Genomic DNA, 27556 nt, shown 5'->3' with positions numbered 1-27556 from the left:
CTTGCTCACTCATCCGCACTAACGTGCGCGCGGGAGCCAGTCCGCGTATATATCTCCAGGCCACGCCCTACCTGGGGCGTGGCCGCCACCCGCTGGTGCGCGGAATTATGTCTGCGCCAGCGAGCCATCGTGTCCGCCACACGCGCCCCCCAATAATTCCCGCACACCTGAAGGGTCAGCTTGCGGGGCAACCGGATGACCCGGCCGAAGCGCCCACGGGTGGCTAGCGGCATCTGGGATGCCGGGATGCCATCGGGGATGCCTCCGGCGGCATCTGGGATGGGTGCAGGACAGGGGGGTGGCGTGACGGCGGGGTTGGGCGGAGCCGGGGGCCCGCCCGCCGGGGGGCGGCCCCGACGCGGGGGCAGAGCCGCTGGCGGGGGGTGGTCCAAGTCGAGGTGGGCCGGCTTGACGCGGTCCAGAGCACCGCCGATGTCCAGGGTGAAATGCTTCGCCCCGGTCTCCAGCACGCGGAAGGGCCCGTCGTACGGGGGCCGCAGTGGTGTCCAGTGGGCGTCGTGGCGGACGAAAACGTACTCCGCCGTGCGAACCTCCGGGGCGACGTGCATTGGTGGGCAACTGGGGTGCGCCGTCGGCACCGGGGCGAACCTCCGGGCGGTCTCCTGCAGGGCGGAGCGTTGCTGCGCCGCGGACCATGGTGCTGTGGAGTCGGTGAGGAACTCGCCCGGCACCCGCAGCGGTTGTCCGAAGACCAGCTCCGCCGCGGATGCGCGCAGGTCGTCCTTGGGTGCTGTCCTGAGGCCAAGCAGGACCCAGGGGAGCCTGTCGACCCAGCCACCGTCGCGGAGGCTGGCCCGGAGCGCGGCCTTCATGGCGCGATGGAAACGCTCGCACAGGCCGTTGGCCTGGGGGTGGTAGGCCATGGTGCGGTGCAGCTGGACGCCGAGCCCAAGCGCTACCGCCCCCCAGAGCTCCCAGGTGACTGGGGGCCGCGGTCGGACGAGATGTCCGAGGGGGCGCCGAAACGGGCAACCCAAGTGGCGATGAACGCCTGCGCGACGTCCGCCGCCGTCGTTGCTGCCAAAGGCACGGCCTCCGGCCACCGGGTGGTGCGGTCCACCATGGTGAGGACGTGGGTGAAACACCACGAGGGGGGCAGAGGTCTCACCAAGTCCACGTGAACGTGGTCGAACCGACGTTCGGGCACCGTAAGCGGGGCCCGGTTGTGGCGGTGGACCTTCCCGCGCTGGCACGCGAGGCACGTCCTGGCCCAATCGCAGACGGCCTTCCGGAGGCCATGCCAGACGAACTTGTCGGCGACCAGCTTTGGGAGGCCTTCGTGCCCGGGTGGGACAGGCCGTGGATGGCGTCAAAATCCCGGCGCTGCCAGCCAGCGGGCACGATGGGGCGAGGCCGGCTGAGGGAGATGTCGCACAAGAGGGCCGCGCCCGCACCGTCGAACGGTACCTCAGCGACGCGGAGGCCTGTGACGGCGGTCCGAAAAGCCTGGACAGCGTGGTCGGCGGACTGGTCCGCCGCCATCCGGGCATAGTCGATCCCGAGGTGGACCGCGTGGGCGAGGGCCCGGGAAAGGCAATCCGCCACTGGGTTGTCCTTCCCCGCGACGTGCCGGATGTCCGCCGTGTACTCGGACACGGCCGAGAGGTGACTCTGCTGTCGGGCCGACCACGGCTCGGCGACCTTGGCCATCGTGAAAACCAGGGGCTTATGGTCGACGAAGGCCGCGAACGGGCGGCCCTCGAGCAAATGGCAGAAGTCCTGGACCACCAGGTGGAGCCTGAGCAATTCGCGGTCGAAGGTACTGTACCGCCGTTCGTGCGGGCGGAGCTGCCGGCTAAAGAACGCCAGCGGCTGCCAAGCCCCCTTCACCCATTGCTCGTGCACCGTGCCCACCGCGTAGTCCGACACGTCGGTGGTGAGGGCGATCGGTGCATCGGGCGCCGGGTGCGCGAGCATGGTGGCGTTAGCCAAGGCGAGCTTCGCGCCCGCGAACGCCGCGTCCATCAGCTCAGTCCAGGCAACGTCCCCTTTGCCCGGCTTCCCCCGGAGGGCTTCATGCAGGGGGCGCAGGAGCTGGGCGATGCGGGGCAGGAAACGGTGATAGAAGTTCACCATGCCCAGGAACTCCTGGAGCCCCTTGATGGTGCGGGGGCGCAGAAAACCCCTGACCGCCTCCACCTTGGCCGGCAAGGGGATGGCCCCGTGCCTGGTGACGCGGTGCCCCAAAAAGTCGATCTCGGTGACGCCGAACCGGCACTTGGCGGGGTTGACGATCGGGCAATGCCGGTCCAGGCATTCGAAGAGCGTGCGGAGATGGCGGAGGTGCTCCTCACGGGACGCGCTTGCGACAAGGATGTCGTCCAGGTAGACGTAAACGAAATCCAAGTCGCGCAAGACGCTGTCCATCAGCCGCTGGAACGCCTGGGCCGCATTCTTCAACCCGAAGGGCATCCGCAGAAACTTGAAGAGGCCGAATGGTGTAATGACGGCCGTATTCGGTATGTCCTCCGGCCTGACGGGGACCTGGTGGTATCCGCGGATGAGGTCCACCTTGGAGAAGAGGGACATGTTCACCAACCGGGCGGAAAAGTCTTGGATGTGAGGGACCGGGTAGCGGTTGGGGGTGGTAGCATCGTTGAGGCGGTGGTAGTCGCCGCACGGCCGCCACCCGCCGTCGGGCTTGGGCAGCGGTGATGCCCACGCGCTGTTGGAGTGCTGGACGATGCCCAGTCGCTCCAGCGTGGCGAACTCCCCCTGCGCCACGGCACGCTTCGCCGGGTCGAGGCGGCGCGCCCGGGCGTAGACCGGTGGCCCGACGGTGGGGATGTGATGCTCCACCCCGTGCTTGATGGCCACCGCCGAGAAAGTGGGCCGCTTGAGGGCCGGGAAACTGGCGAGGAGGCGGGTGAACTCGTCCGCTGCCGGAAGCGTGCAGACCAACCTTGCCGGAACCGGAACGCTCAGCAAGCCGCTTGGCGAGCCGCTCGGTGAGCCGCCCAGGGAGCAGCTCAACGAACTGCTCAGCGCGCAAGCGAGCGAGCTGAAGGTTTCGGCCTGGACAAGGCGTCTGTGCCTCACGTCCACCAGCAGCCCATGCGCACAGAGGAAGTCCGCTCCGAGTAGGCCCATGGGGACACTAGCGGTAACGAACGACCACTGAAAGCGCTGCCCCCCGAACCGCAGCGAGAGGCAACGCTTCCCGAACGTGTGGATGGGCGTGCCGTTGGCGGCAAGCAAAGCGGGGCCCCGGCCCGCAGCTTGCCGGTCGGACGCGGAAGCAGGGAGGACGCTCACCTGCGCTCCCGTGTCGCACACGAAGCGACGACCCGAGGAGGTATCCGTTATGAACAACAGGCTGCCAGTATGGCCGACGCTCATGGCAGGAAGCGAGCGCCGGCCTGGTCGTTTCCCGACCTGCCAAAAGTACAAGGCGGGCGACAGGACCTGGCCTTGTGGCCGAACCTGGCATGGAAACGGCACCAGGTCTGGCCCGGTGGTTGCCGCGCCAGTTGCGACGACGGTGGTGGGCGGGGCGTGGCGGCGGCCACGCACGGATCCGCCAAACCTACACCGCGCTCGGAAGGAACCGAACGCCATGCCACGTGGCGATCCGCCAAACCTACGCCGTGCTCGGAAGGATCCGACCACACGTGCCGTGCGCGGCGCCTGGACCCACGACGGCCGTGCTATATGCCGGCCGCGCGTCGTTGGCTGCGAAGTACTCGTCCGCCTCCCTGGCCAGGGCCCGCGGTTCCGTAATGGTCGACCCGGCCAACGCAAGCCATACCTGTACAGGCAGCGTGCGGAGGAAGAGAGCACGGAACAGGAACTCCGCGTGGCCGTCGCCGAGCAGGGATAGCATGTAATCCATGCGGGCGGACGGGCGTGTGTCGCCGAGGGCGGAAAGGTCTAAAAGACGGTCGGCGCGGTCGGCCTCTGGGAGGCCAAACGTATTGAGGAGCAGCTGCTTGAGCGCCGCGTACTTGCCCTCGTCCGGCGGGTGCCGGAGGAAGGACACGACGCGCGCGGCCGTGCCGGAGCCAAGGGCAGCAACCACGTAGAAGTACCTCGTGTCGTCCGCCGTGATGCCCCGGAGCTGGAATTGGGCCTCTGCCTGAAGAAACCAGGTGTCGGCCTGCGCTTCCCAGAACTCCGGTAGCTTGATCGCGTTGATGGCCATTGCGCGTTCGGGGGTTCAACTACGGTTGAACCAGTCGGAGGTCACCAGTGTGGTGCGGGAGCACACACGTTGAACAAATGTAGGCCACAACGCTTTGGTTATTATCGAGCTCTTTATTACTTGCTCACTCAACCGCACTAACGTGCGCGCGGCAACGAGCCCGCGTATATTTCTCCAGGCCGCGCCCAACCTGGGGCGTGGCCGCCACCCGCTGGTGTGCGGAATTATGTCTCTGCGCCAGCGAGCCATCGTGTCCGCCACAACTTCATTTTAATAATCTTAATCATGTTTTGGATGCGGGGGGAGAATAATTGGGGCAGGTGCAGGGTCCTCATAACCAAAGCGTTTTAATTTTTTCCTCCAAGGCTCATGGAAGAGCTAGGACACTGGACGGATCAGGAGTGGACACAACAGAACAAAAGGAATAACTAGAGCAGCACTAGGTAGAGAGCATACCTCCACCTGGTTGGCCATATCGCTCAATGCAATGGTGAAGAATCACTTAAAGAAATTAAATAATTCTCATATCCGAATCCATATTCAGATCTTCACCAAAATCGAATATATTTGTCCTTGTCAGACACCCAACCGGTCCACCAAGTTTCGTCCAAATCCATCCACAACTGAGTTATCCTGCTATGTATCGTTTTTGGCCCGATCTCCCAATGGTGAAGAATCACTTTAAAATTTCTAATAGCCGGATCCAAATCCGGATCTTCACCAACATCTTAACATTTCGTCCTTGTCACATACGATACATCTCTGCCCAATTTCGTCCAAATCCGTCCACAACTTTTTGTGATCTTTTGTTCACAAATGGACAGACAAACAGGGATGAAAACGTAATCTCCATCCCACCTTTGGTGGCGGAGGTAACGATTAGAGAGGGAGGAACGACATTAGAGAGGGAGGGAGAGACATCAACAGCAGGGTTGAAGTACAAAATACTTGGACAAACAATGGGTGTTGGGAGGAATGAGGGTTAAGGAGGACACATGGGGTGGACAAGATGGATACGGAAGGAAACTAGATTTGGAATGAGGTGGGATTGAGGTGAAGGGGAGGAGGTAAGTGAGGTAAGTTTTACTTACAGAACTGAGGGAAAATCTACTGTAATCGTCTTGTACTGACTCCTCTCTGGCCTTGCCCCCCAGCTCTCTCTGGGCTCTGTCCCGCAAATATTCCTACAGGTCGCACAAGATCTGCCCGCAACCCTCTTATGGTTAAACTGACAAAATCAAGACTCTCTGCTCACCTTCACTCCTTCATTCCTCTTTTCTCCCGCCTCTGGAACAAACTCCCTCACTCTCTTCAATCCCACTCCACCCTCCAGGTCTTTAAAACAGCTGTTCACCACCATCTCTTATCTTCCCCCATCCAAAACTTTGATCTTTTCTACCCCCGCTAATTTCACCCCAAATCCACTTTTTTGAAATACTAACTTCTGTCCTGGAAGTCCTTGGTGTCCTTGTGTTTTATACTTCTCCCACCCCCCCTCCCCCCAAGCCCTCTCCCTCCCACACATCTCCCTGCTCTCAAATGTTGTGTGCTCTCAAGTGTTTGTGTGCTTCCCCTTCTCTCCCCATCTTGTCTTCCGCTCCCTCTTTTTATATATTTTGTTTGTCTGGTTGATTTGTTTGTGAAGTAAATGTCAGCTCTTTCACGAGCCTCGATTCAGTATACAAAAAAAAAGAAAAGAAAAAAAAAAGGGGGTGCTGTGTTTAACATGATGTGGAGCGTCTTCAAGACAGCTGAATCAGGATGAGATTGAAGAGGATGTGGAAGTTGATTTCAGAGGTGGGGAAAAGGAGGAGTGAATGAGTGAAGGTGAGCAGTGATCCTGGATTTAGGTAGTTTCACCAGAAGGGGGTTGATGGATGACCGTGTGATCTCTGCAGAAACCTGGGGTTGAGGGGTGGGGGGCAAAGCATTGAGAAGGCAGAGGGTCCAAGATTAGAAAGGAGACGTTAGAAGACAGAGAGACCACCGACCTGTCTGCGATGTGAAGGTGATGGGAACATGGACTTCGTGACGTGACGAACCGTGACGTTGGTGATGCGAACTGTGACGGTGGGATGGGTTCATCGTCCGTCCTTGGATTTCCTAGTTTTGTGCTGCATTTAAGTTTCGATCTTCACACCAACTCTGCCATTGCTTTTATTGTACCCTTCGCCATTCGTCATTTGTCTTGCGAAACCTGAACATCAGCAAGCTTGGATATTTACACCTGTTTCACATCCCTATTCCATCATCCCCACATGCAAAGCAGGTGCCACTTGCTTAAAAAAAACAAGACTGGAATCTAACAGCGGTGTAGCCGGGCTTGCAAAATATTATAAACCACAAACACGTATGATCAGCTTTTTAAACAGTCGCTAATGCTGTTTATAACATTAAACAAAGAAATTTGGAGGAATCCCGACATTCGTGAGGTAAGTTTTACTTACAGAACTGAGGGAAAATCTACTTTAATCTACGTGGTCACGTGGTTCGTCATCGGCCACAAGGGTTGGGTATATAACATGACCCTTCCTGCCGGTCCTATAAGTACTGTGTCATTTGAAGATTCGTAAAGTCTATGCTTTTGATATTTGATGGTCATTTTAACAATCTGTGTTTCATACTGAATGAAAAACGTAAATGTAGAGCATGGTGATTGTGATATATGACAGGTTCAACGATATGTTCGGCATGAACGAAATTGGAATCAAAATGGCGGTGTGTGGAGAGTCAGCCGTTGTACGCCATAATGACGTCAGACGTAATTACATCACCCTGTCATATAACCAGATCCTCAGCTCTGATTGGTATACGTTTGAGGGGACATACATACGGACGGACAAACACTGTTCTAGACTGCTTTGTCCGATGGGCTACGCCGTAAAAACTAGAACAAACAAAGAAACATAAAGGGACGATCATCACAATTACCTGGAGTGAGGTACCGCTACGGATCCCTGACAAGGTGTTGAAATGTATAACTTTAGCCTGGTACCTGTGAATTTTCCTTTACAAACTCTTAAATCTGTTTTATTATTATTACCATTTTAATTAATTTTTCCCACTTCAAACTGTATTCCCTTGTCCTGTTGCTTTTCACGAATTGAGACAATGTGCATGACTGCAGGTACTGTACTCGGAAGTGACTTTCCGCTTCGAGTTCTTGTCACCCGATGGTGTTGCTGTCGTTCCGAGACACGTGTTTCTCTAATTTTGGATTAAATATCACCAAAGTAAAACTTTTTCCGAATGCAATAAGAGACATTGTCCTGTTTACCCCATAAGTACAACTTTGATGCTGGGAACCTAATTTGACCATCAATTTCCTTTCAGGTGCAAAACAAAAGGCACGTTCTATGTGGCGGAGCGAGTGTCGCCGTGACGGTGATCGGTGGTGACTGCCCTGGGAAGATGCAGTGTGACGGTCTGAACCTTGTGGAGCTTCGTTATGTCGACTACCCATCGACTCTGCTCCTTCGCATGAATGAGTTACGGCTCGCAGGGCAGTTCTGCGATGTAACGGTGGAGGTAGACGGGCTACAGTTTCGTGCACACCGCTCGGTCTTGGCGAGTGCCAGCAAGCTCTTTGAGAACCTCTTCTCTCAGCATCAGCAGCCGCAGCCCAGCAAGCTCTTCCGCCTGGACTTCCTGTCCTCCAAGGCTTTTGGTTTGGTGTTGGAGTTCCTGTATACAGCCAGCCTCAAGGTGGAGGTTGAAGCGCTCGAATCGCTGCGCTCAGCCGCTCACATCCTCCAGCTGGGGCCGCTTGAGCAGGTGTGTTCCTTAGTTTGGTGGGGGCTGAACGCAAATGTTATTACCTCCTCCACGAAAGGTGGATGGAGGTTATGTTTTCACTCCTGTCTGTCTGTTTGTGAACAAAATATCTCAAAAAGTTGTGGATGGATTCGGACGAAATTTGGCAGAGATGTAGCGTATGTGACAAGGACGAAATGATTAGATTTTGGTGAAGATCCGGATCCGGATTGTAGAATTTTTAAAGTGATTCTTCACCCTTGAGGGATATGGCCAACCAGGTGGAGGTATGCTCTCTACTGAGTGCCGTTCTCGTTAAAATTGCAGCTCAATATATTACTACGACTACTAATGTTACTACTTCCTCTACTTCTACTACTACTACTACTATTACTACTACAAATATTACTATTACTACTAATGTTACTACTTCTACTATTACTACTACTAATGTAACTACTACTACTACTACTACTAATATTACTACTACTACTGTTACTACTATTACTACTACTATTACTATTACTACTACTTCTACTATTACTATTACTACTATGATTACTATTACTACTACTACTATTACTATTACTACCACTATTACTGCTAATATTACTACTACTAGCACTACTGCTACTACTGCTACTACTTTAATGGCCCAAATAATTATCACCACCTTACGGAATCGGCCAGAGAGTTTTTGGCTCAAGCCTTTCACAAACTGGTTGGCTAGACCTGAAGTTCGATTGAAGGTGGCAGGACATTATCACTTGTTTCGCAGGCAAGTCGATTCATCAACGAGGCAAGGCCTACGATTCTCGAAGGACACCGTCGGGTCTTTAACATCCATCAGCCAATTGTATTTGAAGGCTCCCCATTTGAATGTCCATCTCAGTGGCGGCGCACCTCCTGATGCAATGCTTGCCCGTGAAGCCCCAATCCTATGGCCTATAGTCGGGTCGGGAACAAATGTATGCCCGACATCTCAAAGGTAAGTGCACGACCTCTGTTCCATCCCATCAATAATTCCGTGGGTGACGATTTCTCATCCAAAAAAACCTTTGGGCTTCTTGTAGGATCAAATTACTGATGATTTTTTTTCATATATAAGCCAAAATACAATATTCCTTCCAAAACAATTTTCTAAAGCAGGCCTTGCGTGGAATAGCTACTCCAGAAAGGGCCTGACCGTAATGAAAACAATTCGAGCTGATAAACGATTCTTGACTCTGGAGGAAATGCGTTCTTGCTTCGTCCGAAATCCTTACGCACACACACGACCCGGCGTACAAGCTGAACATTTTGGGGGAAATTGGTATGTCCCGTTATACAAATGCTTTATTTGCCATAAAAGTTTTGCACAGCATCGGTTAATTCCCACGAAGCTTTTTACAAAGCGTTGGGTAATTATTTATTTCCTTTTTATTTTTCAGGTGTGCAGCCTAGTTCTTCAGCAGGCTACAACTTCACCCACGGATGATATGGCGTTCGACGGTCTTTCCTCCTCGGTGAACGAGATGGTCGTGAACGTGACGGTCGGTGCTGGCAATTGTGGAGAGGGAGAGTCAGCACCCAGGAATGCTTGCGAGCGAACCTATGGGGATGTCGGTACGGATGAACTTTCTGCCACCGACTCTGGGTTATCTACTATAGAAAGGCAGTTGGTATCTCTGTCGCAGGCCTCTGCCGATGGGCTTTGTGAGGAGACCCCTGCCTGTCAACTTGTGGGTATGCTGGAGCAGGATGCCGGTGGTCAGGACCATGATGATCATCTTGAGAACCAGAATTTGGCGCAGGTCATTGTGCTGCCGGTGGATGGTTTTGTGGAGCAGCAGTCTGCCATTGCCGCCGTCGAAGCTCTTCCTGAACATGGAGAGGGGATCGAAAGGATAGAAGTGGAAGCAGAACCAGAGCAGCCTGACGTTATAGAGCAAGAGCAGCCAGTGGCGCAGGAGCCACGAGCGCACGTGCCTAACCAGTGTTTCGTGTGCGGAATGGTCGTGAACTCATCTGCGGAGCTGGGATCGCATCTGTAAGTGTGCGGATGCAAAATCCTTGTTGTTCTGGGTGAGCATTTGTGAAATAGACCCTAAAACTAAAGGGTTCAGAGACCATGGCACCCCACATTGTGTGATTTTAAATCACTAAAAATTGGTGATTTTTAAATCGCCAACAACAAAATGATATAGACAAAATACAAAATGATGATATAAAATCATCAGCTGATACAAAATGATGATTTTAATAATCGTTAAAGAAAAATTTCGGACGTTTCGTGCTATTAAAGCGGTCCCAAATGCCATCCTCATACACCACCCTATTGAACCTTTATTTAAACGGAAGTACTGCAAAACTGGAGGTTCTTGGAAGTATTATGACAGACGATTGGTGTACGACAGTGTTCAGGCATATAATTAAATTTAAATTAAACAAGTCAGGAGACGACGATGGTTCACGAGCGAGCGGTATTCAATGACAAAGGACGGACTATAACCGAAACGGGCCCGGACAGGCCAGGCCCGGAAATGTCAAAACGAAGGTGACTGACCTTGAAATGAGATAGAAAATAATGTATAATCAGTTATGAGGTTAGTTAGCTACACAATACCGAAAATTCGGTTCGATTCCGACAATTTTGAAACTTTGCCGACGCAATATCCGACCTTTGTGACCTTCAAATGTCGAGGATTCTGAAATTTGTTGGAAAACTTGTATTTTCATTATGTATGTGATGATATAAGATCATGTTCGACATTTCACCCTATCAGGAAGCGAACAATGTAATAAAACCATCAAAAATCGACTTTTCTAAATTTCGTGACATTGTGACCGTGTGACCTTGACCTTGACCTTGGGGCGAAAATGAAACATCGAGCTCCGTAGGGCTAGACACATGACATTGGCCTAACCAAATACCGAAACCCTTGTCAGATTCCACCAACTCCCTCGGAGAAGATGTAGCTTGAACTCGATTACCCCCTAAAAAGACATCTTTTTCTGGTGTGGCTCCGCCCACAATGGGCGCAATACGCCCTCTCGAGGCAGGACACAACTAGATCATGATATCAACCACCCACCCAAGTTTCATCAAGATCGGATGATATCATCGGGTAGTTATGCTGCAGACAGACAGACACACAGATACACACACAGACAGACGTACAAACATGACGAATATAGTGGTCACTTGATAACTCGTGAACCAATGAAGAGGGTAAAAGTCGTATAAATAAACGAATTCCGGAATTTACCGCTAGTTTTGGATGTCCATCCATTAGGATGATTACATCACCCTGTGTAACATGTTACATTAGTTATTCGTGCCTGTTGTTTGTGTCCTTTATAACGTTCTTAAAAAGATTAAGTTTCCATTTTGGACCGTTTGTTCATGTTTTCTCATATTTTCTCACAAACTGTGTCACAAATGATCAAAGTCATGAGTTTTTGTAACACATTCCTGATGTACAGTAAGTAATTAATTGTATGGTCACACGAGCTACAATCGGTGCTCATCAATGGGCTGTGCAGGCCCTTGAATCTGATGGGTACAAATTGCACAGTTTAATGTTCAGATCTCTCGTTTAAAGTGGAAAGACTGTTGAACCAAATTGCAAACAAATGTTTTTTTTGTTTTTTTTGAGCAAGTCGGACTGCACTGCATAGTTTGTGCGGTAACATTTTCAACTCCTGGTTGTGCAGTTGGAAAGAACACCTGCTTTTCAACGAGGGTGAATGCAAGATGTGTGGTAAGGTTGTCAGCTCCAAGGCGGCTGCTCAGAAACACCTGCTGTACCACGCAGGTACGTTACGGGACGATTGCACCACGGGTTTTTGTTGTCGCCGACTCGACAAACTTGAATAGATATATACCGCATGTATTGGACAAAATTCAAATTGCTGAGATTGTTGTTACTCCCACACTTTAAAAAAAAGGGAACATATTGGGGTCTGTCTGTCTGTGTCCATCTTTCTGTCCATATGTCTGGGTCTGTCTGTCTGTGTCTGTCCATTTGTCACTTTATATTCTAAATGGTTGTGCATAAATTAACCAATCTTGGTCGTTAAGATCACCATGTGGCAAAAGGGTGCAAGACCAGTATCGTTTTTGGCTCCGCCCCCTGGAGTCCTTGGGTGGGGTCAAAAGGTCAAATACCAAAAAATGCAGTTATGGACACCGAGTTTGGGTTTTTAAATGAAACTTTGTATTTGCAATCACCATTGTGGGATGCGATAAAATATGTAACGATGTTTTGGATTTGACCATCGGTTCATGCCCCAGAGGTTGGTGGAAGGGGGTGGGGGGGGGGGGGGGCGGGGATGGGGTGGGCACTTGGGGTCACAGGGATCAAAACGGATTTTTTAATCAAAACTCCATATTGGGTCATTCCTGATAGAACATTTTGCCATCTTTTAACTTTGCTTTAGGTGGGAAGGGAGGGGATTTGCAATGGCGAGCCATCAACTTTAGTTTAGGTTACCTTTAGTTAATAGTTTAGTCTACTAAGCTCTATTTTAGTTTACCCTCAGCTTGGCAAGCAGAGCGCTGCTAAAGTTGCAAATCCTTCATGTCGTGTTTAGAATAACAAAACTCGTTTAAAAAAAAACGTGTTTAAAATACTGCGAGCATTGTGAAAAGGGTCACTTTACAGGTGAGGTACAATGCATTACCTCAATCCTGTTTGTATACAGCCATGGGCTGTCAGGGCGGCTTGGAGGTGCGCACACTCACCCCTGATCTCGCACACTCACCCCTGATCTCGCACACTCACCCCTGATCTCGCACACTCACCCCTGATCTCGCACACTCACCCCTGATCTCGCACACTCACCCCTGATCTCGCACACTCACCCCTGATCTCGCACACTCACCCCTGATCTCGCACACTCACCCCTGATCTCGCACACTCACCCCTGATCTCGCGCACTCACCCCTGATCTCGCGCACTCACCCCTGATCTCGCGCACTCACCCCTGATCTCGCGCACTCACCCCTGATCTCGCGCACTCACCCCTGATCTCGCGCACTCACCCCTGATCTCGCGCACTCACCCCTGATCTCGCGCACACCCCTGATCTCGCGCACTCACCCCTGATCTCGCGCACTCACCCCTGATCTCGCGCACTCACCCCTGATCTCGCGCACTCACCCCTGATCTCGCGCACTCACCCCTGATCTCGCGCACTCACCCCTGATCTCGCGCACTCACCCCTGATCTCGCGCACTCACCCCTGATCTCGCGCACTCACCCCTGATCTCGCGCACTCACCCCTGATCTCGCGCACTCACCCCTGATCTCGCGCACTCACCCCTGATCTCGCGCACTCACCCCTGATCTCGCGCACTCACCCCTGATCTCGCGCACTCACCCCTGATCTCGCGCACTCACCCCTGATCTCGCGCACACTCACCCCTGATCTCGCGCACTCACCCCTGATCTCGCGCACTCACCCCTGATCTCGCGCACACTCACCCCTGATCTCGCGCACTCACCCCTGATCTCGCGCACTCACCCCTGATCTCGCGCACTCACCCCTGATCTCGCACACTCACCCCTGATCTGTCTCGTCTTTGTTTGAATCCCGACAAGCTATAAGCTGCCGTTGTCGTGTTTCACGGGCAGAGTGATTCATCCATAATGCGCCGTCCCTCGGATGGACAAGTTGAACTGGGCATCCAAACTAACGACGTTCGTGGTTGCTCCATAAATATCCCATGGTGTCCTTCGTGAAGAGTAAGCGAGTTGTCACCGGACAAATGAAGAAATTACAAATTCATTCTCTAACCTACAACGCGCACTGGATCAGCAGACGTATGCAAAGTTGGAGGTTAAATTAACAGCTGAAAACAAACACTCTTTAAAGGAATGCTGAAATTAAATATTGAAAAATGAGATCGTCGCCGATGGCATTACGTTTTCGAGTTGTCCGTCTGGTTGTCTGTCCGTTCATCCGTGCGTCCATGGTAGGTTTTGTTAACTGTGATAACTTGAGAACGGCGGAAGGGATCCAAGTCAAACTTGGTACAAGTATGTATAATGATGTAAAGATAAACTGACTAGATCATGGGGTCAGAGGTCAAAGGTCAGAAGACGTGGTCAGGTCAAAATCCTGTTACAACGGTAACTTGTGAACCAGTAATGGGATTTTAACCAAAGTAGGTGCAAGTATATAATGCAAAAAAATGAATGAATGAATGAATTCAATGCAAAGATGAATTGATTTGATTTTCAGGTCAATACGTCAAAGGTCAGAGTCTGTAATAGGTTTTTGTGACAACTTAAGAACGGCTGAAGAGAACCAAGTCAAATTTGGTACAAGTATGTATAATGATGTAAATATACATTGATTAGATCATGGGGTCAGAGGTCAGGTAAAATTCTGTTACTGTGATGGTATTTTGACCTAAGTTGGTATAAGTATATATTGTTGCGAATATGGAATTTGGCCTCCATATCCGCTTGTAAATATTCCCCTATTTCCCCAATACTCCCCAACTATCCCCAATCCCCCATTCCCTAGTCCCATTGTCTGTAAACAACACTCTGTAGAACCGACCTTCCCCTTTTTCCCCCATTAAATGTCGTGCCCAGGTCCACCGCATCTCACGTAGACAACTTTCGGACATCTTGCTAGTTATTCTTAGTCTATGTCAGTTAAGGACTCCTTTCCATTAATTCTGACTCTTCGTTGCACCAGAATGTGATTATATGGCACCAGTAGTGAGTTTAGGACCTTCCCATACCTCCTTCCATCTTCTTCCCCAAACAACAACAACAACAACAACTACAGCTACAACAACAACTACAACCACGGCGCGCGGGGGGAGTGTGCGTCCTCCCACCAGCTCGGTTAGCCGCCATGACCATGCGCTCCACGGGGTTACCACGAAGGGGCTCCCTGTCAGCCCCTCGTCAAGGGCGGAGCCGGTAACCCCCCCGCATGCACCCAATGAGAAGCAACGAGCCGATTCCATCTGGGGCGGAGCTAACGAGCCGAGGGCGTGTCACTCCCCGCCGGATATACGCAGCGACTTACCGGATGTGAGGTGAGATGCGCCCCGAGCTTGAGCCTTGAGAAGACAAGAGAGCCACCTCCGAGCGCTGAGAGACCTCCTGCATCTTTTGGGCCGCGCTATCCTGTCCCTGAGCACAAGGTGCACCTTGTGCTGGCCATCGAATACCCGCTTTCCTTGCCATCAATCCCCGTGTGAGTCAGCCTTTTGTCCCGTTTATCTGTCGTCTGTTGGGGTTAATATAAGTGTGTCTAAGTGCCTGTCTTTCTATGATGTCCCTCTTGTAGTTGTAATCTAACCTTCCGCCTTAATATAATCTCCTCCGGAGGTCTTGAGAACCGTATCCCTGGTGTCGTGTCATTTTAATCCCAGCCGTGTGTCTTTTCCTTCATTGATCTAGCGTAGCGCGATTAGTCAACGTTCGGGTATAATCGGGTAACTTGTGCAGACGTGGTCATACCAAACCGCTCGGTAAATAACATCTAAGCCGCGTCTGTAACAATTGGTGTCGAGGAGTGGAATTCGGACCCGGGACTAAATTTATTAGGCCCAAATTTGTAGTAGAATCAATTCGGAGCGCGTTTCCCGCGCGAAATTATAACGGCTAAATTTGATTTTGTTATACGGAAATAAAAACCCGAATTTTGAAAGTCGCGCTATGGCAGACCAAGACAGCTGGGGTCCGGTAGGGGAGAGTGAGGCAGGGTCGGTCCAGGACCAAATTGAGGGACGCGAGGAGAGCGAAGCAGTGAGGGCGGCAGGGTCGCAAAATAGCGTTGTCACGCACGAGGTGGCCACGGCGTCCACGCCCGCGACCGTGGCAGCGCCCCTGGTGGATCCGAACCTTTTTATGTTGCAAATGAGGGCCCTTATGGAACAAATGGGTGAGCGATTGGAGGGCCAAATGGGGGTAATGGGGAACCGGATGGATGCTCAGGGTGAGCGATTGGAGGGCCAAATGGGGGTAATGAGGGACGAAGCGAGGGCTCGGAGTGAGCAATTGGGGGTAATGGGAAACCAAATGGGGGTAATGAGGGACGAAGCGAGGGGTACTGGTGAGAAGGTAGACAAAAATTTTGAGGGGTTAGACAACGGGATAAAAGAGGTGAGAAATGGGTTAATGGGGGTAGAAAACAGAATGGCCGCTCAAGAGAATCAAATGGAAGGGATGCAAAAGGGGTTAGAGGGGGTAGAAAATAGAATGGCTGCCCAGGAGAATCAGATAGAGGGAGTGAAAAATGGGTTAGAGGGGTTAGAAAACAGTATGGAAGGCAAATTGAGGGACATGAGGGACCAAGCGGAAAGGGAAGTTAACCAAATGGGGCAGCAGATAGAGGGGGTCAGAATGGGGGTAGAAGCCAAACTGGATGCTCACAGGGAGGAAATGGAGCAGATGAGGGTGGCATCTGGGCAGGAGATGCAAGTGATGGGAGAGGAGATCAGGAGAGGAGTGAGTGAGGAGGTCGGAGGAGTGCGCGAGGAGGTGAGGCACTGTAAGGAGCGCATGGAGAAGGAGGTGAGAAAGGGGACTGTAAAGTTACAAGGGGGCATAGAGGACCTGACGCAGGGGGTGGAGCAGCTGACGATGGGACAGACGGAGTTAGTGGAGCAGGTTCAAAAGAACACAGCGGTAATAGGAGGTTTAAAAGCGACACAGAAAGAACTAAAAGACGACTTAATAGCGACGAAGAGGGAATGTCAGATGGTACGTGAGGGACTGACAGCGAGGTTGGACGAGGTGGTAGAGGTAATGGAGACGAAGGACCGGCAAGTGAGGACGCACATGGAAACGGTCAAGGTAGCCTTGGAGGACGAGCTTGAGGAGACGTACCGGGGAATAAAAGAGGTGAAGCAGAAACTAGAAGAAGTGGAAGAAGGGATGAGCGAAATTAAGAAGCGACGGAGAGGGGATAACAAAGAGATAAAAGAGGAGATAAAAGAATTGGTCCAAAGTCTGTGTTTGGATCGTGATGATGTGCTCATTAACCGGATGAGGGATTCGCAGGTGATGGAGTAGAAGCGAAGAGGAAGAGGACCCGGTGTAAGTGGTGACCAATATGGTCGTGCGTATGATGCGCCAGGGGATTTAATAAGCTTGGGGGTCGAGATAGACCCGGGTGTTCGTGAGAGGCCGTTGGTGAAGTGTGCGACAGGTCTGGTGTGCGAAAGAGGAGGTGTGCGAGAAAGTCCGACTCTGGGGTGTGTGAGGAAAAAGTGCGTGCCAAGGAGTGAGGGTGCTGGCGAGAGTGAGTCGGTCGTAGCGCGTGTGCGAGGGAGCACATGGAAGCGTGGTGTGGTAAGTGTTACAGAGGGTGTGACGGGAGAGTGTGTGCAGGAGTGTGCGCGAGAAAGGTGTGTGACGGACAGGTGCATGAGGAAAGAGTGCGCTGTCAGAAGTAAGGAAGAGTGTCCACCTGTGGTGAGTGTTACAGAGGGTGTGACGGGAGAGTGTGCGCGAGAAAGGTGTGTAACGGACAGGTGCATGAGGAAAGAGTGCGCTGTCGGGAGTAAGGGTGAGTGCGTTGTCACGAGTGGAGGTGAGAGTAGTGAGAGTGACAAGGAGAGTGAGTTGGTTGTGACAGGTGAGCGAGGATGTACACCTGGGATGGAAGGATGCACACCTGGAATGGTAGAGCGTGAGTGGGAATGCACGCTGGAGTTGGTGGTGAGGCACGTGGTTGGGTGTGCGAATGAGAGCACACCTGTGATTGTCACAGAGGAGGTGACCGAGGAGGGGGTGCGAAGAGGTGTGTTGGTGAGGTGTGCTACCAACGAATGTGTGCCAAAGTGTTCGGTGGTCAGGTGTGTGACCAAGGCTGTGAGTGGAATGAGGGTACCTGGGTGTGTAAGGAAAGGTACGAGGAGCATGGAAACGGCTGGATGTGTGAGCAAGGAACGGGCTGCGGGGTGTAAGAATCCAGGTGAAGCATCGACGGTGACCAGGTTAGAGGTTAGGTCGACTTTTAGCCGAAGCGGGCCCTCGGTGCGTGCCGGGCCTCGCTTTGAACGGCCGCGTCCGTGCTCCACTAGGCGGAGCTGGCAGCCCGATAGAAAGGGTCGTCATGGCGACCACTTTTTGGTGAGACGTGCCGGCAGGTCGAGAGCGGGACATTGGATGGCTCCGTGCCGAGATGGTGCGTGGGATCTCGGCACGGGTAAGCCCCCGTCCCTGCACCGAGTGCCGGACGCATCCAGCCGCTGGCACAGAACAACCCGCATTCATGGCTTGGCTTTACGAAGCCGGGCTTTGGACAGGGATTGGCGCACCGAGAGGTATTAGTGAGTAGACTGGGTGATGAGGTTAGTGTTTTGGACCCAAAATTAGAGAAAAACAAAATTTGATGATTGGCAAGGGATTGGCAGTAGTGATTGGCAGATGATGGGCAGTGATTGGCAAATTTTTGATTTGTTGAAATTTGATGTGCAAAATTGGTAGTGAGCGATGGGCCCGGTGGGTAAGGGTGGCATCCCTGCCACCCTTCCCATGGTGGGGGCAAAGGAGCACTAGATTATGGGGTGTATGGCAGTGAAAACTAGCCCGGGTGGGTTAGGTTATATTGTAGGGATCTAGAAGAGATTGACATTAGGTAACGTTAAGTTTAGTTAGTGACTGATACCTGTAGTGGGGACGCAGGTAGATTAGTGTGGATGATAATGACGAGGGAGCGCAATAGTTTAAAGGGACGACTGGGAAGCGCAAGTTTCAGAAGGGAGTAGTTAGCTGAGATGATGCCGTGTGTGTGAGAATTGAACAGGTGTGATTGCACAGGTGTGCAACTGGACAGGTGTGTGGAGCAGTGTGTGAGTAGTGAGTGTGTGGATCAGCGCGAATGCGCTTGGGGAGAGAAGGGTGCAGGTGGCACCAGGTGTGAGAGCACAGGTGTGCAAGTACAGATGTGTGGAGAGAGTTGGAGTGAGTGGTACGGAGTGGTGTGCATGGTGCGAAGGTGTGGATGGGGGAAGAGTGGACCTCTTTCACGAGTACCCGGGGCGGGTAGTGTAAGTGTTAGGTAGAGGGTATAGGTAAATTGTGGTTGGATATTGGCATCTGTGGTGCGGTTGCAGAATGGTGTTGTGAATGGGTGCATTAGTGTTGTGGAAATGGCTGGGCGTGTAGCCTGTTAGTGTGTGTAGTTGGTTGGGCACTCCACCACTGTGAGGATGTCGGCCAGGTGAGGCCGCAGGTGGGCTCTGGGAGCCGGTAGTTGTGAGTGGGTGCCTGAGGATCCCGGGTGTGGATCGGGCAGCCCAGTGCCAGAGAGGGCACCGAGTGGGGAGAGTGCCAGAGGGCCTGCCCCAGGTAGTTAGGTTAGGGTAAGGAGCAGGTAAGCTCGGAGGCAACTGCAGTGGTGGAGGTGTGCAGGTGGGTAGACCCACTGGGAGAGGTACACGCCACAGCCCAGAAATTGTGCGAGGGCACCGGGAGATGAATCGGGGGAGTGAGACCCCAAATTGAAAAGCACCACAGTTTGGCCAATGGGAATTGGTTTTTAGAACCCATAGTGTAAGAGGGCCAATGGTTTGGCCGGAGAAAGACCCCGGGTAGTGTAAAGTTGTTAAAGTCATTTAGGAAATAGTTAGGATTGATGAACCTGTCGCACCATACGCAGCCACTTACTTACCTGTGGTGATGATGATGACTCCACACCTGTGTTTTCTTTGTTTTGGTGCAGGAAATGAGAATTGCTGTGAGGATTTGTGAGACGCATCACGACGTGGATGAGACATTGGGGTGATTCCATCTCTCCCTCCTTAGGAGGGACTGATGATGAATTGGTAATGGCAAATTATGATGTTGAGTTGGAGATGGCAAATTTTGATGAGAGTTGAAAATGGCAAATTTGATTGGTTAGGAGGGAGAGAAGACGAATTTGGTTTATGGGAGGAACGGGGAAGACAGTAGGGTTGTTGTTGATTTGTAAAATAGATGTTTATGGGTAGTGTTGTGTTTTGTGGATACAGTAAGGGGTAAGGGAGGGGCCATGTAGGTTACCTGGTGGGGGGGGGGGGGCGTACGATAGGAACGCACCTGTCTCACCTGGTTCCCATGTGCCCCCAGTGTGCATTACCTTGCATTGCGTGCACTTTTGCGCCCTTACCACCTTACTCACTTGTCTGCTTCTTTTGTCTCCCGCCTCCGAGGATCTGGCTTTGGGGTAGAGAGAGAGGAGAGAGAGGTGCTGGCTTCGCAGTTGTGGGCCTGCACTTTCGCTGTTTGCTGCCTGGATCGATACACCATATGGACCGCAATGTTTGTGGCCACCCACCATGGACCGCAGCTCTTTTGCGGCCAAGCACCACCCGTGGATGGACCTATGGGTCAACGTGGCACCTATGCCATACAGGTGAACCACTAATAGTTGGCCCCCTGACGGCCACAATAAAGAAATGGACGCGGTTGGCGCCTTTCTTTATTTTTGAAAGAAGTAAGAAGGCCAAGTGCACCACACGAAGGCAAGACCAGCGGCAGAACATCGGCCGGCTGCGACACCACACAATGATTCATAAACACTTTATTGGTGCACCGGATGGTGCTCACTGTGTGATGGGGTGGTGCTTGATGCTTGGAAGGGGTGCTCTGCACATTATTAAAGGCCGTAGGCCACAGAGCACTCGTGGGTTGGTGTATCGATGCTGGCATGCGTGCTCTCTCTATGCATAACATCTGCATGTGTTCCTCCAAAAACAGGTCCTGGATCGTAGTGTAAATATCAGCGTAGTCTTGTGTAAATAATGCTCCCTACCGGCTGTATGTTTAGTTTGAGGATTCTTTCCGGATTCGGTTATCCTGTGGGTGTGTTTCTGTGAGGAGAAGGGTGCAACGTCGCAGGGGGACATATTTACTCATTTGTGAATATCTGTAAAACTGTCGCACTCAGGGTAGAGTTAATAGTAGAGGGAACTACATTGCGTGCCACACTAAAGTAGGTAAAAATTTATCGGGTCGGGACGCCCCGAGGGTAGAGAAGGGTGCAATGTTGCGAATATGGAATTTGGCCTCCATATCCGCTTGTAAATATTCCCCTATTTCCCCAATACTCCCCAACTATCCCCAATCCCCCATTCCCTAGTCCCATTGTCTGTAAACAACACTCTGTAGAACCGACCTTCCCCTTTTTCCCCCATTAAATGTCGTGCCCAGGTCCACCGCATCTCACGTAGACAACTTTCGGACATCTTGCTAGTTATTCTTAGTCTATGTCAGTTAAGGACTCCTTTCCATTAATTCTGACTCTTCGTTGCACCAGAATGTGATTATATGGCACCAGTAGTGAGTTTAGGACCTTCCCATACCTCCTTCCATCTTCTTCCCCAAACAACAACAACAACAACAACTACAGCTACAACAACAACTACAACCACGGCGCGCGGGGGGAGTGTGCGTCCTCCCACCAGCTCGGTTAGCCGCCATGACCATGCGCTCCACGGGGTTACCACGAAGGGGCTCCCTGTCAGCCCCTCGTCAAGGGCGGAGCCGGTAACCCCCCCGCATGCACCCAATGAGAAGCAACGAGCCGATTCCATCTGGGGCGGAGCTAACGAGCCGAGGGCGTGTCACTCCCCGCCGGATATACGCAGCGACTTACCGGATGTGAGGTGAGATGCGCCCCGAGCTTGAGCCTTGAGAAGACAAGAGAGCCACCTCCGAGCGCTGAGAGACCTCCTGCATCTTTTGGGCCGCGCTATCCTGTCCCTGAGCACAAGGTGCACCTTGTGCTGGCCATCGAATACCCGCTTTCCTTGCCATCAATCCCCGTGTGAGTCAGCCTTTTGTCCCGTTTATCTGTCGTCTGTTGGGGTTAATATAAGTGTGTCTAAGTGCCTGTCTTTCTATGATGTCCCTCTTGTAGTTGTAATCTAACCTTCCGCCTTAATATAATCTCCTCCGGAGGTCTTGAGAACCGTATCCCTGGTGTCGTGTCATTTTAATCCCAGCCGTGTGTCTTTTCCTTCATTGATCTAGCGTAGCGCGATTAGTCAACGTTCGGGTATAATCGGGTAACTTGTGCAGACGTGGTCATACCAAACCGCTCGGTAAATAACATCTTAGCCGCGTCTGTAACAATATTTTGATGCAAAGACGAACTGATTAGATTTCGGGATCAAAGGTTAGAGGTCATGTCAGGTAAAAATGTGATACTTGAGGACAGCTGAAGGGATTTAAATGAAACTCGGTACGAGTATGTATAATGACGTAATGACGTAATAACGTGGGCGGAGGCATATTGGTCGACATCACCACATTGAAGAGTGCTGTTCTCGTGTGGTTTTAAATTGAAGTTACAATTGTAAACAAAAAACGGCACTGTGTTTTTTTGGGTTTATACAATTTTATGAGATCTATGTGTGAAAAGGTCTCGTTCGTTGGCACCACCCTTAAAAAAACATCATGGGGTGGGGCCTTGCACTCAGGCTGTGACATCATTATCAGAAGCATTCCAAAGACTACGTGCATGACTCTGTGCCACTTGGGCAGAATGGCTGTCCCGGTATCTTTGTCTGACTTAGAAAAATAATTTGACGGGGTATTCTCAGGACGAAGACTTGTCAGATCATGGCGACAATGACCACGTCGATGTAGATACCGGGACAAAAATTAATAATTCCATGGACATGTACGCACCCGAAGTAGAAAGAGGGGATAGTGACAATGACAAAGTACCTGGCGTGCACAACCGACAGGAAGATGTGGAATTAGGATTCGGCAACAGCAACTGGACAATAACATGCATCATGTGCATGTTAGTGTTCCAGAGAGTGTTCCAGAGTGTTCCAAGTGTGCAACACCAGAGAACCCTGGTGTCGGGCTAGCGGCTAGGGTGCCGGCTTAGGATCCTAGGATCCTGGGTTCGAATCCCGGTCGATCGCTGAATTAACGCCAGGGGGGTTGACTCAGCCTGTCATCCTTCCGAGGTCGGCTAATTGAGTACCAGTTCACTGGTAATTCCCTGTTCGTCGTTAAAGGCGGCAAAAAGGGTTGGCGGCAGGAAGGGCATCCGGCCGTAAAAACATTGCTTCAAAAAGGGGACCAAAAAACAACAACAACCACGGTTCCCGAAAAAGGCCAACCCCCGCTTTGCGGGGAAAAATGGCCTCTAAAGGTGGTTTTTTAATTTATTTATATGTGCATGATTGGATTCTTGTGTTTAAATGTCATGGTGTGGATTAGGTCACGTGCAATTGCATTTTTTTCAGTCGGTCAGACATGATGAAGTTATACCGTTTCTGATAGTATGTTCGGACCAGGACTATTTTGAGTTTGTAAAATTCCACAAAACTAAGGAGTTTCAGGCCTTGTACAAACGTTAATGTGATAGTGCTGTATTCAAAATGAGGAATCGATTTGTGTACAAATGGTGTGTGTACTTGCAGGTGAAATGAAGCTGTCCTGCAGCACTTGCGGTGAGGGGTTTGCCTTCAAGCAGGACCTGCTGCTGCACAAGCGGAACGCTCACGGGCGCGGCAAGCCGTACATGTGTGACGAGTGCGGTCGGGTCTTCTTTTCTAATGGGAACTTCTTGAGGCACCAGCGCATAGTGCATAAAGGTACGTTATGGACTGACTCCCCTCGTTATGCGTGTACAAGACACTGTCTCTGTGTGTCTGTACTTGTGTGAAAACAAGCTTCTACAAGTCGCTCTCACTGTTTGTCTGTACCTGTGCTGTCTGCGTCTACCGACCACAGGGATGTGCTTTGCCTTTGCTCGTCATTTTGAAAACATATTGATTACTTTGTATCAAATTGGACGAGTTGTCCAATAGAATTGGTAGTTTTACTCAGGGAACGGTTGGTGCAGCTTTTATTGTCCCCCGTCGCACCGCAGAGCGAAAGGGGGACTATGGTTTTCCCCTCCGTCCGTGCGTGCGTCCGCCCATGCGTGCGTGCGTGCGTACGTGTGTGCGTGCATACGTGCATGCGTAAGCGAAGGACCGAATTCTAATTTGGTGTGTGGGTGCAACCCACATCAAAATCCAAGTTGGCCGCCGCCATGTATGTCTGAACCTTGTGAGCGGAATATCTTGGAAAATAAACGAACTACTAACTTCTAATCTGGTGTGTGGGTGTATCCACGCATAAGGAAGAACGCTATTGAAAATTGGGTCGCCACGTCAAAATCCAACATGGCCGCCTTGCGTCTTCCACTTTGTCAACTCGCATCACTTCACCGACGGAGGACCTAGGTGTAACGCTTGTTATTCATGTTTCTGTTGCATCCACATGCTCCTGCACCCCTCTCCCTCCCCCCCCCCCCTCCCCTTTAACCCCACTCCACACTCTTCCTTCTATCTCTAAACGTCATTGGCATGATTTCTGTTACTGAGAGGAAAGTACAGACTTGTTGAACCAAATTCTCTACACAACTGATTACGGTAAGGTGAATGTTCATCTCATTAAGATGATTGCGCACCTTTTGAACAATTATCAGGCTCATGGAAGAACTTGTACAGGTATCACGGCGTATGTAGGATAAAGACTTACTGCACAAGACCGGCATCATTCTTAAAATATGTTTTTCACTTCCTGCTTTTGTCTCATCCCTGGCCTGGGAAGAGCTGTCTGCATTTTCGCTTCAATAATTTATTTTCTATCCCATCATTATTATTATTTGTTTTCGATCAATGGATGCATCCTTGCACAATAGATAGTGAAGTTACAATTGCTTTATTGTAACTGTAAAACAGCAAGTTTAGCATCCTCGCACTCTTAAAACTAGGCCTGAATTGACGAGGAAAGTGGAGCTCACTTACGATGACGATGAATAAATTGCACTTATTCAAGCACTTTTCATGTTTTTGGGGCCAATTGAAACGTTTTATTTCATAAACCATCTGATATATCACCACACCCTCCATTTGTTTGCAGGGCTCAAGCCCCACGTGTGTACCCAGTGTGGGCGCAGCTTCGTCGACGGTGGTAACCTGGCACGCCACATGAAGCGTCACACGGGAGACTTGTCGTACCCGTGTGATAAATGCGATAAGGTTTTCAGTGCTCTTTGCCACCTCAACGATCATTCACGGACACACAATGGTGAGAATGGATTGGCGGGTGTCACTGATTCTTTACGAATAACTGTTCGGTGGTGTATTATGATTGGTGCTTTGGAGGTAAGCTGTGAACCTGGAATTTGAGGGTGTCAACTCAACAGAATCCTAGGGGGGGGGGGGGGGGGGGGAGCAGGATTGAATCCTATGGGGGGCAGTGCATAGAAAGGGCAGTGGGTGCAACAACAGAAAGGAGGCAGTTTAAACGGATAGGTCACTAATGTGTCTGTGATTTTGGAGCATCAGACCGAGAGATTCAGCTTAGTCGCGGGAGATTGGTGAAGAATCGTTCTCCCACAACAAGCTGAATCACTTTTAAAAAATTCTGACTTAAAATGGTGAAGAATCACTTTTAAAACATTCTCGGATCCGGATGCGGATCTTCACCAACATCAAATTGATTTGTCGTCACACCCCAACCTGTCCACCAAGTTTTGTCCAAATCAGTCCATACATTTTTGAGATATCCTGCTCACAGACAAAAAACAGAACAGACAGACAGGGTGAAAACAACATCCGTCCATCTTCGGTGGTGGAGATAAAAATAAAACATTCTCGGTTCCGGATCCGGATCTTCACCAAAATCGAATCAATTTGTCCGTGGCAGACACCCAACCTGTGCACCAAGTTTCGTCTGAATCCATCGACAATTCCTTGACATATCGTGCTATATATCGTTTTTGGCCCGATCACTCAGTGGTGAAGAATCTCTTGAAAATGATTGTATCCGGATCTAGATTCAGATCTTCACTAAAATCAAATCGATTCATCCTTGTCGCACACCCAAGCTGTCCACCAAGCTTCCTCCAAATCGGGCTATAACCTTTTGAGATATTCTTTCTCGCAGACAGACAAACCAACAAACGGGTGAAAACATAAGCTTCGTCCACCTTTGACGGTGGAGGTATTGAGGTTGCAGACGGTGCAGAACAGAATGAACAGGATTGACATGAAACCAACAAATGGAACAAAATTGGGTTAGAGGGTTTTCTTTTATTTATGTATTCATTTATTTATTATTATTATTTTGTATACAAAGTCGAGGTTCGTGTAAGAGCTAACACATTAAACACGAAAACATGCACAGACATAAAACATATAATGAAGGGAGTGGGAGACAAGATTGGGAGAGAGAGGGAAGCACACAAGTACAATAGCAGAAAACAGGGACATTGGGAGATCTGTGGGATGGAGAGGGAAGCACACAAATACAATAGCAGAAAACAGGGACATTGGGAGATCTGTGTGAAGGAGAGGGCTTGGGGAGGGTGGGGGGGGGGGGGGTGTGAGGGGTACATGGTATTTGATAATACAAGTATTTATTTTGATAGTATTTATTTGATAGTACAAGGAGGGAGTTATAATTAGGGCAGGGATAATGGCAATGAGACGACGGGAGGAATGGATGACCGACGTCCTTGAGGCCTACACACAGTCGAGCTTTCCCCGTCACTTGCGATTTTAAGGTCGGTTTTGAGTTTTCTGTTGTTTGCCTAATTATATTAAAACTGCCTGTAAAGATTATAATCTATTTATTGTTTGTATTATAACGCTTTATTATAACGCTATTATTATAATATTTATATTATAAACAATAATTATTGTTTGTGCAGTGATACGAAGAGAATGTAGCTGATTGGTCTTTTTGAGCAATGCCGAGTGAAATTCCCCTGTTTTCCCCTTTTGTTTTGTTCCCCAGTTGGTATAAAGCCGTACGAATGCAAAGTGTGTAGTCGACGGTGCCGCAGTTTTGCATCCATGAGGAATCACATATCCCGCCACGGAGGAGACCACCAGGCATTTCGCTGCCCCGTGTGCACCTTCGGAAGCCCTTCGAGCCGCAAGATGCAACAGCACATAACTGAACGCCACAAGTCTGACTTGTCCGATGCCTGGAACATCGAGCAAACGCACATGTTCATCATACACGACATGTAGCGGGTTCTGTCGGACCACATGTGCACTTCGCCTGACCAATGTGATCGTCCTGCTTATCCACGGCACTTGAACCGGCGGCTGGACATGGTACTTACTATGCACCTTCCGCTCTTTCATTACTGTGAATTTGGATTACCGTGCCGTAACGTGTCCTGTGCACATACTGAGAAAGAACAAAAGAAGAAGAAGAAGAAGAAGTGTCCCGTAACGTGTCCTGTGCACATACTGAGAAAGAACAAAAGAAGAAGAAGAAGAAGTGTCCCGTAACGTGTCCTGTGCACATACTGAGAAAGAACAAAAGAAGAAGTGTGCGTGTGTGCGTGTGTGCGCTCATCCGTGTGCTTGTTTTTTCTCGAAATGAGACACTAACAAAAGTCAGAAATACCAACATTATTCTTAATTTAAATATTTGAAACAAGTATATATACTTTTTTTTTTTTATTGACAAAATCCTTATTTTGAAAAATTGAACGTTGCAATTTCTGGGACTATGGTGAGTACTTTGTTCTTTGAACGTTTTAAAACATACGAATATGAAATGTTCATTCGGTTTGTGCCCACAAACAGATGTACGTGTACATCTACATCACCTGGAACTTTCTATTGAAATGTCACGACTCAATAAATATGTTATGAAATATTAAAAA

The 27556-nt window shown here is 50.6% G+C and overlaps 1 protein-coding gene across 2 annotated transcripts in view; it reads left to right on the top strand.

The window, feature by feature from the left end:
- The window catches only part of LOC137435664 (zinc finger and BTB domain-containing protein 8A.2), a 27910-nt gene extending 354 nt beyond the window's left edge, over nt 1-27556 (top strand). The window contains exons 2-8 of one of the 2 annotated variants that reach the window (XR_013624482.1): nt 7496-7936; nt 9346-9944; nt 11612-11712; nt 23298-23471; nt 24790-24957; nt 26671-27106; nt 27167-27556. Coding sequence is in view for 1 of the 2 variants with exons in the window: in XM_068129611.2 (XP_067985712.2) it covers nt 7574-7936; nt 9346-9944; nt 11612-11712; nt 23298-23471; nt 24790-24957; nt 26671-26909 (1644 nt within the window). In the remaining variant the exon portion in view is untranslated. Of the gene's footprint in view, nt 1-7495; nt 7937-9345; nt 9945-11611; nt 11713-23297; nt 23472-24789; nt 24958-26670 lie in introns of both variants that reach the window. The other variant, XM_068129611.2, reaches the window with a different exon arrangement.

The sequence above is a fragment of the Myxine glutinosa genome, chromosome 9, assembly GCF_964187855.1.
Source record: "Myxine glutinosa chromosome 9, kmMyxGlut1.1, whole genome shotgun sequence".
NCBI lineage: Eukaryota > Metazoa > Chordata > Myxini > Myxiniformes > Myxinidae > Myxine > Myxine glutinosa.
This window is presented reverse-complemented; position numbering and strand designations above follow the sequence as displayed.